This window comes from Lolium rigidum, chromosome 2 (assembly GCF_022539505.1).
Source record: "Lolium rigidum isolate FL_2022 chromosome 2, APGP_CSIRO_Lrig_0.1, whole genome shotgun sequence".
In the NCBI taxonomy this organism is placed as follows: Eukaryota; Viridiplantae; Streptophyta; class Magnoliopsida; order Poales; family Poaceae; genus Lolium; species Lolium rigidum.
The window spans coordinates 136,875,005-136,888,406 of NC_061509.1; the positions used below are offsets into that span (position 1 = coordinate 136,875,005).

A 13,402-nucleotide genomic window follows, 5' to 3' on the forward strand; every position below is an offset into this window, starting at 1 on the left:
GTGCGGTATTCGTTTGTGCAGGTACCACCGTCGAATCGGCGACGAGGGCGCCGTAGCTGCTCGGCCTGGGGCTATTCCTCAAGCGCATCAAGGTAAATCCACCACACACCAATTTCAATTCCTTATCCTTATTTGTCACGATTGAGGAAGTGCAACAATTGGGTAGACGAGAACCAGTGTTGAACTCGAAATCTGTGATTATTTTGTCAACAGTATTCGTCTGAGCTCAAGGAGATCCCGGTGGTGATCATGTCGTTGGCGAACGTGCCCAACCGGATCAGGCGTTGCATGGAGGAGGGTGCCGAGGACTTCCTGCTCAAGCCTATCGTGCCCGCAGGTCGGTCTCGCCTCCACCCATCTCCAGCTCTTGGTCCAAGTTGATTCATCCGGCTGACAATCTTGTTCGTTGGATGCAATGGCAACATGCAAGCGAGTACCTCCCTCATGGTTTGTACGCATATTTGTTTGCAATATATCGAATTACAGCTCATATGGTTCTTAGCAATAGCTGCCGAGACTCGCCGGGATATGGAGAAGTACAGATTATAGAACACCATAGAGGAGTATAGAAGTTTGCATTATAGAACACCTCGACAGTAAATAATCATGTCAGTACAAGAATCAGCAATTCATATTTATACGAATGTATCTCCTTATCCGTGTTTTTGTAAAAGCGCTGTATCGCGGTATCCATATATCTCCGTATCCGGGCAACCTAGCTCATCTCAATTATGAAATCATAGAAGAACCAGTTCCATATTAAGCACACGACAAATGCTTGATATTTTTATAATTTAAATCTTACAAGTGTGAAACAAAATCAGTCAAATTTTGTCAATGGATCATCTTCAACAATTAATTTTTTTTGTAATTTTTCTTTTCATCTGTTTGTGCTTGGCTAAAATATCCTTCATCGACCAAACGATGCACTCTTAAATTGCTTTTACATCAGTTGATTTGTGCCATATATAAGATCAATGGAGTACAGGGAGGATGTATTCCGCGATTTATGATCTTTTATAACATTTGTTATTACTGTTATTACAATTGCAGGGATTTATTTTTAACAAACAAAGGCAACAAAAATGCCCATGTCATCCTCAAACCGCACTCCATTTCAGGACATAACGAATGGGCAAAACCTAGGTGATTAACAACAGACTCTCGAAATGATGCTTCTCTAGAGGAATGTAGTAGCCAGGCCTGCACCTTATTTCCGTAGGAGAACAACGCGTATGATTGGAGCATATGGATATTTCGTGCCCTCGCTCAAAACTTGCTCACCGATCTTCATATCGAAAGTTTGCGAGTACTTGTCACAATTTCAGTAGTTTAGATGACGATGTAACGTGAAAAATTGTACGGTAGTGCTTATCTAGAAGATTAGTTTGCTCTCACATCTGAAGTGGCAATTCACTGTTAGCTTGGTTCCACCCAAGGATAGTATGAAACTTGATTGTCAGCTTTGAAACCCCATAATAAATTCGGATCACATTGGTTTTATTTTATCAGTTTGGTTGTGTGGATTTTTTAATATTTTATGACTTGCGGAGCTTGAGATAGAGGTGCTGATTCTTTTTCGATGGAATTTCTTGGTGTGTTCAGCTGTGTACATGACAAAGTGGTTAGTGCATCGGACTATATTATGTCACTCTTAGGAGATAAGAATCCGGAAAATTGCGGGAGGTGAACCTGCCTCCGTGACAAGTATAGTGTATTGTGGTGTGATTGTTGATTACTAATTGCTATAGCATTCTGATTTTTCGGATATATCTAAAGCTTGCAATGTGATTTGTTTCGCTTGCGAGGTAATACCCATCCATCTGCAGTGCTGCCGATAGCCTTATTCTGCTCTTCATCTTCCTGATTTGAATCACATGAACAGAGCAAGGTAAACATATTTTATAATCGGAACTGTCGGAAATAGCCTGTACTTCTGTGCCACAAGGTATTATTCCATTGCCTGGAAATAGCCTTTTATTGCAGTCAAAAAATATTGTAAGCTGCCCCGCACAGTATAGTGTGGGAATCTACTGTTCAATTGGAAGTTAAGCTGGTTATTGGTGCTGCAGCTGACCGACATGGCCTCCATATGCTACACATATGCAGCTCAAGCATACTCAGACTTGATTCTTGTTGTCGCTCACGGTATGACTTTGTTCCAGAATATCCATTTCATTATGCTGTTACTTCATTATGCCGCACATTTATATCTCTAAATTCAGCATATCTTGATGTCCCAAACTATAGACGATGAATCAAAAAGTAGGGCTTTGCTGGAGTTTCACAAAAAGCCGTCATGACATTTTTCAAGGAAGCTTTGGATATATTGGGCTGACCGATGTATGAGTATATTCTTGTTTGGTCATTTGAACTGACATTTCCATGCTTATATATATAAAATAAATATTCATTGACTTCACACCGTTGCAAAAAAAAACATTTTATGATAAAAGCATATTCTTGAAAACTACCATTTGGTAGACGTGCATTGCACTTGTGTGATATACTAATAATCTGTTCTGAACTGCGAGTGCCAATAATAGGAAACTAGGGGAGGTTATCTCCCAGAATTATAGGAGAGAAGAAGTGAAGAAGCGATACCTTAGTTTGGTATGATGCAATGAGAAGAGTACAATGTTTGAGAGGCTCAGAGAGTACCAAGGCATAGGTGCAATGTTAGTGGAATACAGGTTGGAAAAACAAGGCTATTCAGAGTTCGGACTCCATGTGCATGTTTGCTGCTGCCAGATGATTTTGCTTGTCACAGGACTGTTTATGACCGACAATCCAGGGCTTCGGTAATTGACGGGAGCTATTCTGACCCCATTAGCTATAAAAATGATTTCATTTGCAGAAGATGCCACAGAGGAACCAGCCATACGACACCAACAAGCAGGTGAAGGTTACTGGTTTTTTTTGGTTCTTTGAGTTAGTTGTTCTTGTTATCACTAGATGTTGTAGGACACAAATTATTTTGCGAAGATCAATGCTCAAATGCACTGACTAAAGTGCCATATCATGTAGGATTTGCTTTGTCATGTTTTTCACAGTACAATTAAAACTTATAAATATGGCTTCATGACAATTGAGTGCAAAAATGCCCATCCAGACTTTGCAATCCTCTGTATTTGCGAAGTCTCTAGATAGATCAAGTTCATTTGACAATGTTTAAAGAAGCATCACTGACAAATACTGTCTTCAGTGCTTCCCAAAACCAGGTGCTGAAGTACGTTCTATCTAGACAATACTATTTGAAAATAGTGCTAAAACATCTTGTTTTGATTCAGAGTGTTTTGCCACCCCTACACTCAGCAGCATTTCATCCAAAACAATCTTGATGCACTAAAATGCAATCATCGGGACTGCAGTCTGCTAACTGAAACATGAAAAGTAAAACAAATCAGGGTAGATATAATTCACAAATCAGGTGGACCTTTATTTTGTGTTACCTTGCGGTGGCAGAACCATTTGTCATTAATCTTTTAACAGATTATTATCGGGTCTAAATTTCCGTAGCTTACAAAGATGGAATAAATAAATGTTGATCTATTCATAGCTGGATGTACCTGTGGGCATTTCAATTGTGTTTGCTGGATGTACAGTAAAACACACACAGAGATCAGGAAGGCCAAGGAAATATATTGAGTTTACTGAATTGATGAAGTATGTTATTGCAACTTTATTCTGAATTAATGCTGTCCACTGTTCTATTCTTTTACATACAGCCTTCCAGGTTATCACTGATGTCCTGAACCATGCCATTTTATATTCTTTTACATACAGCCTTTCAGGTTATCACTGTTGTCCCGACTACCTTATAGAGGGTGGTATTTTGCCGTAGAACTGCAGAGAGGTAGTTGTTTCATTTGTAAAAGTATTAAAAAAAGTCAAAAGTTATTTCTTATGTAAAACTGAAATATATGAAAACACATATTACATATTCTTGCGAGAGCTACTACATAATTACGTATCATCAAGCTTCTAAATTAGTGCGCCATTTTCCATCTTCCCGATGATTGATAAGATAGCAAATCATCAGTTCTTATTGAATATTAACAATTTTCAGCGCATTTACTCATCATCTAGAGTAAACTGCTTTTGAGACTATATAACATGAATGAGTCCAGGATAGTATTGATCTCACCTTAGCCTGATAATTGATAATTTTATGATTGTGTAAGAAGTGAATGGTAGACAGATTACCAAAATGAAAACTTAAACCTGAAGTTTTTTTGTGTTGTCACATCAACATGAAGTTACGGGAGTGTGAAAAAGTTGTGTTTTCGGCCCTATTATCGTACCTGAAGTTTTGTTGTGTTGTCACATTAACCTGAAGTTTTGTTGTGTTGTCACATTACGACCAAGGGGTTCCCAGCTCACAGTCAACCAACAAGATATTGATGAGAGGGCAACAAGGTATGCCACCCAAGAAGAAGCTATATTTCGTTTAGCAGTAGACCCACTAAGGAAGAATAATAACTTCCAATTGCACAGCAAGATGGAGATATCTGAACTATGAACCCGATCGGGAATCGGAAATCCTGGTTGCAATATCAATACAAAAACGTGGGAGAAGTCGGTTGCAACCAGACAACATGCGGAAGAGCCGACCGAGCGAGTCCGCTACGGCCAGCAACACTTCAAAGAAAGACCATCATTATACTCATGCCAGGCAATATCGGTGAAGCAAGTACCTCAAACACTTTACATCTTCGGAAAAAACAAGAAAAATATTGTGGTGCGTGCCAAAATATTCTAGCTATACTTTGTATATAAAATCAAATTGAGATTGAATTTATAACTGAGTTTAGGAAATACATCCTTAGCTTTCTACTTGTACTTGATTAGGAGCAGTTTAGGGAATGTCATGTCGAGAAGTTAGTAGAGTACATGGCGTGTGAGTTTCCTTTTGGTTATCTGATGGACGACACATACTCTCTCGCCACTAGAGAGCATACATCCAGCACAGTGATATATGCAACTAGATCGGCTTCCCCTGTTTGCCTTTCCATCTATTGCCTGGGGCCCGGATTTCGAAGTAAATGTTTTACTCTTTCAATATACCATGGCAAACTCATCAGGGCAATGTTGTTAAGGATGTAGTCAGCGATTAGCAATGAACTGTGTGTATTTTAAAGTTGCACCTGGTATTGTTGGTATACATGAAAACAATAATGCATTGTCCCATTCCTTGATTATTATAGCCCTTTTCTTTGCGAATATTAACAAAGTTTGTGGGTCTCGAATTGCAGAACTACAAGAACTTGTCTTGCTAAGGCCTGGGCAACTAGGTCTTGATATGATGGTACAATAAATTGTTGTAGGGTTACAGTCAGCGCACCGTGTATCAGTGGTAAACTAAATGTGCAACCTATTGGTGTTTAGGGCTTCATAGCACGATCCACATGCCCTCCATTGCCTCAGCTTTTGCAGAAAACTTTAGGAGTTAGCAACGATATTATCATCTATTTACACCCTTTTTCTTGGTTTTCATGATCATCCTCTTTTGGAGCGATCAAGGAATCGCTGCCTAAAAAAATTAGCATCCGCATCACTGGCCTGCCAACGGATTTTTTTGTACCCCTTATGTATGTTTGACATAGAAGGCTAGGATCCAGGGTTGTCTCCGGATATTTATGAATATCAAAGTGTTGTTTAGACTAATCAGCAAAAGAAATATTCATTCAGTTATACATATGTTTGCAGCATTTACGTTTTGTGACAATAATATATCTAAAATGAGAGGTTGTTGAGTTGACAACTATAACGGCTTAGAACGCAGGTGTGATACTTACTTCGGAAAAGTAACAAAAGAACTAGAACTTGGAACAACACAGATGCACAACAATATTGTCTTATTATTATGTTTGGTATTATCATATTGTACTATGATATTCGTGATTTGTTTTAAAATTTCATACTGAGTTGTGAATTATATATGTCTACTGAAAAATAAAAAATTGAAGACCCGTAGCAACGCACGGGCATTTGTACTAGTCCACACTATACATTTAATCCTTTGTTTACAGCAAGCCGGTGAGATTGACAACCTCACTGTTACGTTGGGGCAAAGTACTTTGATTGTGTTGTGCAGGTTCCACGTTGGCGCCGGAATCCCTGGTGTTGCGCCGCACTACACTCCGCCACCAACAACCTTCACGTGTCCTTGACTCCTACTGGTTCGATAACCTTGGTTTCTTACTGAGGGAAAACAGCTGAGCGACCGTTTGCGTCGTGCCGCTGGAGATGCCCTCATATCTCATTTCCGTCTATAGAACTCACCGATTTTGACCTTCTTGTCATATAAGATGGCAGATGTTTGCCACCACTTTATTCACCATGCCTCCTTAATCATGTGTCAAACATCTCCGTCGATATCAACATTACTTTGTATATTAAACCTAAGTATCGGGAAGTGTCACTCTGAGGCAGTATTTCTCCTTCTAAACTAACACAATTTCTAATTCAACCATGAATTTGAGATATAGTGATACATATATAATTCAAACTTTATCACTTTCAAATACTTCCTCCATTTGAAATTAGTTGACGCAAATTTTTCTATAATGAGCGAATCTACACATTGAAACACGTTCGTATGCAGACCAAATTTGTGTCAACTAATTTGAAACTGAGGGAAATACTATATACGAATACCACCTAATTCATGAAGACTTTTCTTTTTTATTTCCTTTTTGAGGTAATTTTACATACAGTATATTTTTGTATATTGAGTTTCCATTTTTAATTAGTTTTTTAGGGTGTTTTTTATTAGTGGAGACGTCTCCCTTTCGTTTTTGTTTTTGTTTAAAAAAGAAAGCAGTGACTGGGCCCGCTCTTTTCCAGGCCGGACATATAATAAAGGACTAGACAATAGAGAAAGCCCACCGGTATCACTGCGCCACGGCGATCTCGCCACCGTCTTTCCGGTGAATCGGGAGCTTCCGTCCCGGCGTCCATGTCCGCGGCGGCCGCGGATCTCCCGGCGGTTTCTACGAGGAGGGAGAGGCGGAGGGAGCGGAAGAAGCAGCGCCGCCGGCGCGCGCGTCGGGAGGCCGCAGCTGTCGCCCGGGCGGCAGCGGAGGCTCTCGCCGCCGACCCCGAGGAGGAGCGCCGCCTCCGCGAGCTCGAGGAGGCCGAGGCCGACGCGTCCGAGCGCGCGCGCCGCGCCTTCGAGGATGCCGAGCGCCGCTGGCTCGAGGCCGCCGCCTCGCGTGCTGCGGAGAAGGCAGCGGCGGCGGCTGCGGAAGAAGAGGCGAGAGCTGCCGAAGCTGCTGCACGCGATAAGGTCTCCTGCTATTCACTTACCCCAGTTCATTAGCTTCTTTTATGGAACTAGACTAGAAAGCTGCTTACTAGCCTGTATGCCTGATTCGTAATTCTAGCAGTAATCTGCAGTTGATATGACGGTTTGATGTTTATGTGGTTGCCTGATATTGACACCACCTTTAGAAGTGAAAGAGGATAAGCAGGAAGAAGAAGCAGAGTTTGGGGACAATCAAAGCATTGAGTAGAAGAGGACCTGTGTCTTTGCTCTCATTTGCTCGATTCCTTTTGGTTGCCCTGAACTAGAGTTATACTTATATGCTTACACATGATGCGGTTCACCTTATGGACCCAGCCCATCGCTGTTCCGAGCTCATTGTTTTAAGGTCACTGATGCTTGGTCCATGGCACAAATACCTAGTAACTATACTTACCCACTTCACAGATTTTGGTTGTTCATCGGATCTGGTCATTTCCATTCTCTTGATACACTATGGATGTTATTTGGTAAATCAATCATGTAATTGGTTTTCTATTATCAAGAATTGTTGTACTAGTTGGTGTAATGTTTAGAGAACTACCTTGGATATACATCGTAATGGGCATTAATTATGATTTTGTCTTGACTATTGCAGTATAAAGATGAACACAGAGACGTGTCCGAAGATGAGGAATGGGATTATGTTGAAGATGGACCGGCGGAAATCATATGGCAAGGAAATGAGATCACCGTGAAGAAGAAAATGGTCAAAGTACCAAAGAAGGCCAAGGATAAGCCGCAAAGTCAAGAGGTCAAGCTTCTGTTTGTGATAAAGTTTTCTTGGCTCTTTACTGTTGCAGAGTATCCATATTTTAGGTTACCTTCTGAAAAGGGCATGTTCAATGTCTTGCAGGAAGAGAGACCTACATCAAATCCACTGCCACCTCAGTCTGTAGCTGTTGCTTCTCAGAGCAGAGAACCTTCCTTGTCTGCTCGAGAACTACTTGAGAAAGTTGCTCAAGAGACTCCAAATTTTGGAACAGAACAGGTATGTTCAGGACTGGCAATGTTCTATTTCTACTCCAAAATGTAGAAGTAAGTGAATCCCATCATCTGATTAATATTTTCCTTTATTTGCACCAATTTAATGCCCAGGTTTATTTTCTCTGTAGGATAAGGCTCATTGCCCATTTTACCTCAAGACAGCAGCTTGCCGCTTTGGTGTGCGCTGCAGTAGGGTTCATTTCTACCCTGATAAAGCATGCACATTGCTCATGAAAAACATGTATAATGGTCCAGGCCTTGCTTTGGAGCAAGATGAAGGGCTTGAGGTTTGTTAGAGGACAATCCTGTGCAAATAAATTGGTATCCTGAACTATTGCTTGTTTGATACAGCATTTTTGTATTATTCACCCTTGTTTCATGGACAGTTTATTCCCATTACAATACTATACCCAGCTCACTCCTTGTTTTTATTGGTTATAAGTTCTAATAGTTTGAAGCTCAAATGAAACTAGTTATTAAGCTCACAACTTTGTGCTGTACAATGAGAAACCATAGGTAGAAATAATTGGTTGATTTCATTCTTTTGTAAGTTTTCGTCCAAGTGTTAAAAGATTCATGTTTCTCTTTAAAAGTTTTACTTGACAAGTTGACATGCTGGCTACACCTGGACCCGTGAGAGAATGCATGTTCTTTGATGTAATTCTCCCAGAATTCCGTCTTGAGGCAAGAGGGGATGATCCACTCAGTTGGTTTCACTTTATTGAAGACGTCCTGAACTTTGATCTGCTGCTGTATCCTAAATTTGCATGTTGGTGATGTTACTGAACTTTGCTATGTTTTAACTTTTGGAAAGGTGGAAACATCTCAAATATTTAAAACTGAAACATATCTTGGAAATTATTGATGAAGCAGCTCCTTGACAATTCAATAGTATTTGTGCATTTTTAACATGTTGACTATCAAGGAGCTGTTCTTTTATTGGGCGTGTTTGACGATCATTAGGTGACAGGTGAATCTACCTTTAACCCTTTAGTAGAGAAAATAATTATTGACGGTAAACTAGTTCTTAAGTAGGTTCCTTAGTATTACTTCTGTATTTTCTTCTTTTAATTATCTGTTTTTTTCCTTTTGCATTTTCTATTGTGTTTACTTCACAGATCATGAAAGTTGCAGCTGAATGTTTGATTTCATATATCGTTTGGACTGATAAGTTTTCCTATAACATCCTCCAGTTTACAGATGAAGAGATTGAACAGAGCTATGAAGAATTTTATGAAGATGTGCATACAGAATTTCTGAAATTTGGTGAACTTGTCAACTTTAAGGTTCTTTTTTCTTCCTTCCCTGCCGACCATTTGATTTAATTTGCTATGACTAACAATCTATGTTTAAAATATACTAAGATTGTAGAAACCGTATCTGTTACTCATAAATTTAATTATTTTTTCTTCCATAAACCACTTGAAGGAAACAATACGGGGAGATTAACCATGCATGAGCCGTAAGCATGAAAATAGGAGTTAAGTAGTAGGTTGTAATTAGGATTTTAGTTGTGCCAGCTCCAGCCATCAGTAAGTTATTTATGCATGGTTTGGACTGGAAGTATCCCACACTGATGTTTGCCAATCTGGAAAACATAGTTTCACCTTAATTCATGCAGGTCCCACGTCTCAGATGCCACCTCTGTTTCTAACGTTAGTACGCACTCAGATTGTATCCCAATTCGCACATCAAGCAAACAATAGTATTAGCAGGGCGGTCTCTATTTTTCAACTCAAGGCGTTGTTTTATTCTGCAAGTATCTAGCAAGACTGGTTCACTGTTGTTGTTCATTGGCACTTCGCACCTAAATGTCTCTTTTTGAGATTAGACGAAGTACGTTGCATCAAGGCACCATCTCTGCCAGCCGGCATTCAAGATGTACAATTGGTATGTGAATTCTGTACAGGGAAGAGATTCCAATGATATTCAAGGAAGGAGTCAGCTAGGGAAGAGTTCAGGAAGGAGATGATTTGAATTATAAAAGATGAGTTAGATAGAACCAGGAAAGTTTTATTCAGAACTGTAGGGTTAGAAAATTATGGATTCTGATACTTGAATTGCACGGCTTCCTAGTTATAGTATAGAACCTTGGATGTCAAATTAGGTGTATAGTGTTTTGAGAAAAGTCTCCAAAATATAAGGTACATTGTGTTGGACAACCTGTATGGACATTTATTTAGGGATTAGCTCGTGTTTCCTTATCTTTTGAAAACTCCTCTATTTTATCATGTCAATTATCCGGGATCAATCCCGCCAAATCCTTGTGTAGTTTTCTCTCCATGTACGTTTCTTAACTTCCATGCCAAAAACTATACACCTTATACCTAGGAACGGATGGCGTACTATATATGTGTCACTGTCGGGCATGTGATTTTTAGAATCAAGAAAGTAAAAAATCAATCTATTCTCCCCCTAGTTATTCTCCCCACCTATGTGTACCCAATGCCTCGCAGTCACACCATCTGGCTATTCACAACTACGAGTACATGCCAAGGTTGTAAAAACAGTCCAAGGAAAAGAAACCTCAGACCTAGGTCCTGCTGGTTTAGATTTAGATCGAACACATATTTGAATTGAAATGGTTACCGAAATGTTATCACCAGTTACGATTGGTTCCTTTGCGCGCAACACTGGGAATCAAATATCTGTATTTGAATTCGAATTTTACATTTAAGCTAGATAAAAACATGCTGGTTCTCTGTTTCTTTATCCGAGTTGACCCTGCTATGCAGCTTAAATTTTCTCGGGCTGTGCAACTTGGCCTAAGAATTTAATCTGCAGGCAAACAGTAACCAAGTCAAAATTCTCTTTGTTCTTCAAATCTCCCAATGGTGTATATTATACTGAAATTTGCCTTTTTTTTGTAATTATTTCCATATAAATAATTCCAGATATTATTTCAGGTATGTAGAAATGGATCATTCCATCTTCGAGGAAATGTTTACGTGCATTACAAATCCTTGGATTCAGCTCTTCTTGCCTACAACAGTATGAATGGACGATATTTTGCTGGAAAGCAGGTGAATAATTCATTTTATTCCTCAAGTACTGCTAGTTATATGAGCACAATTCATAGAGCATCCTTCTGAAGCTTTCTTACAGGATCCTTCACCCTTTTATGGTGTTCCTAGTGATAAAAGAAGTTTGTTTCAATATCAGACTCTTTCATAAGCTTACCTTGGAACTTTTCCTGTCCTTCAGATATCATGCGAGTTTGTTGCTGTGACAAAATGGAAAGCAGCAATCTGTGGTGAGTACATGAGGTCAAGATTCAAGGTATCTAAAACTGCACTACCTTGCCTTCTTCACTCTTTTGTTTTATTTGACATGTCAAGATATTCACAACATTCATATTTTCTAGAGGAGCAACCTCTAAGTTTGGGAGATTCTAAGGATGATTAATACCATCTATGTGCTCTGTTTCATCTCTTCTGTTTAACAGACATGCTCACGTGGAGTTGCTTGTAATTTCATTCATTGCTTTCGCAACCCTGGGGGAGATTATGAGTGGGCTGATTGGGAGAATCCTCCTCCTAAATACTGGACTCGGAAGATGGCTGCTCTTTTTGGTCCCTCAGATGATACTGTTTTTGACAAAGCAAGTGCTACCCTAGATTTTGAATGGTCACGCAGTTCAGATAGGAGGAGGCTGAGAAGTTCTGATGACAGGTACATGCTCAAATGTTTTAGTCATTTAATCTGTGCAGTTTCAGTTGTACTGAAGTAAAAAAAAAAAATGAAAGATGCTTATTATAATTTTGATTCAGCAGGTACGTTTCAAGTAGATATAGGGACGGAGATGCACATAAGAGACACTCGTCAAGAGATTATTCACATTCAGAGCACGAACAGAGCAGCCTTAAGCATGGGCACAGCCGACATAGAAGAGAACCGCCTGCAGAGCATAAACAACAAGGCCAAGAGATTGAAGATAATACTGGTAGATACTCTTCTGCCATGGAAAATGAAAGAGTGTCTAAAAAGCACATAGGCAAAGAAAGAAGGAATGACCATGGTGATGGACAACGAGACGATGATAAAATCAAGTCTAGAAAACACAGATCCGAACGGCGTGAAAGTGTGGAGCCTGGATGTTCTGATTGGCATTCAGAATTTACTGATGCAGGCGCCAGCAAGAGTCCTCCAGGCAGCAAGTCCACGTACAATGACCACAAAAGGAGCAGGAGGCAATCCTATGACGATCCCTATCTTGAAGGGCGCTATTCCACTTCACACAAATCACCAAGAAAAGGGCGCAGCAGTAAAAGAAGCTCCAGGCGTTCCACAGGAGACGATTCTTATGATGAGAAAGATGGTGAAAGACACAAATACAGAAATCACAGTGATCTTTTCGATGACACTGCGCCTGATGATAGATGGTTAGCGACAAATAGTGATGTTGATTCTGATGCAAAACCTCAATCCCCGAGGTCAAGCCATAGACTTGGTAAGCTTGGAAGTGAGGATAACGCTCACCCAGACGAGGATGATCATTATCAAAGGTCCAGGAGTAGGCGTACTAAGTGGAGAATGGAGGATGACAAGAGCAGTAGGAAAAGGAAGCATCACAGCAAAAGCAAGAAGGGCAGCGATAGCGACGAAGATCCTTCAGACTCGAAAGACACTAGGAATTTGGGCTCTCATGTGTGTAGTAGTCGATCAAGAAGCAGCGAGGACGATGTTTCATTGCACAGATCAAGGAAGAGAAGTCGCAGTAGTCGTGATTCGTGACTGACCCAGCTGAATATCTGGGCATCTGGCCACTGGCAACTCTGGGTTTTGGAAGATCGAATGCCGTATAGATGGCACTACCTCATGTAGTAGTCATTTGGCAGCCTTGTTTTCTACTGCTTCCCCCCCCCCCCCCCTTTCCTCTTTGCTGATGAGAGGTTCTTTTCTGGAGAGAAGCTTTCTTGCGACGCAGAAGGCTTATCATTTTCTTTTTGCTAATCTAGAGTTATTGATATATGGGAACGATGCTACGGTGATGTCAATGAGGGGTGTTAGCCGTAGACTCCACCTATGTCTAGAAGGATAGTCTTTAGCAAATCAGATGGCGCATAACCTTCTCCTGTCTCAGTAACATGCTAGGGCCCTGCGGGAGTA

General features: G+C 40.3%; 1 protein-coding gene across 1 annotated transcript; it reads left to right on the top strand.

Moving 5' to 3' along the window:
• The first annotated feature begins 6,961 nt into the window (after nt 1-6,961).
• LOC124690148 (zinc finger CCCH domain-containing protein 16-like) lies at nt 6,962-13,151 on the top strand. Its single transcript, XM_047223576.1, has 9 exons — nt 6,962-7,291; nt 7,905-8,060; nt 8,163-8,297; nt 8,422-8,580; nt 9,487-9,579; nt 11,200-11,316; nt 11,498-11,572; nt 11,739-11,965; nt 12,067-13,151. The coding sequence occupies exons 1-9, from the start codon at nt 6,962-6,964 to the stop codon at nt 13,025-13,027; spliced, it is 2,253 nt and encodes a 750-aa protein (XP_047079532.1). The 3' UTR covers nt 13,028-13,151.
• Nucleotides 13,152-13,402: the final 251 nt, after the last annotated feature.

Bases quoted from the DNA above. Each gene is read 5' to 3' on its own strand.
- LOC124690148 (XM_047223576.1), top strand. From the start codon at position 6,962: ATGTCCGCGGCGGCCGCGGATCTCCCGGCGGTTTCTACGAGGAGGGAG. The intron at 8,298-8,421 runs GTATGTTCAGGA...TTTTCTCTGTAG, and splicing joins CAAATTTTGGAACAGAACAG to GATAAGGCTCATTGCCCATT. The intron at 11,317-11,497 runs GTGAATAATTCA...CCTGTCCTTCAG, and splicing joins GATATTTTGCTGGAAAGCAG to ATATCATGCGAGTTTGTTGC.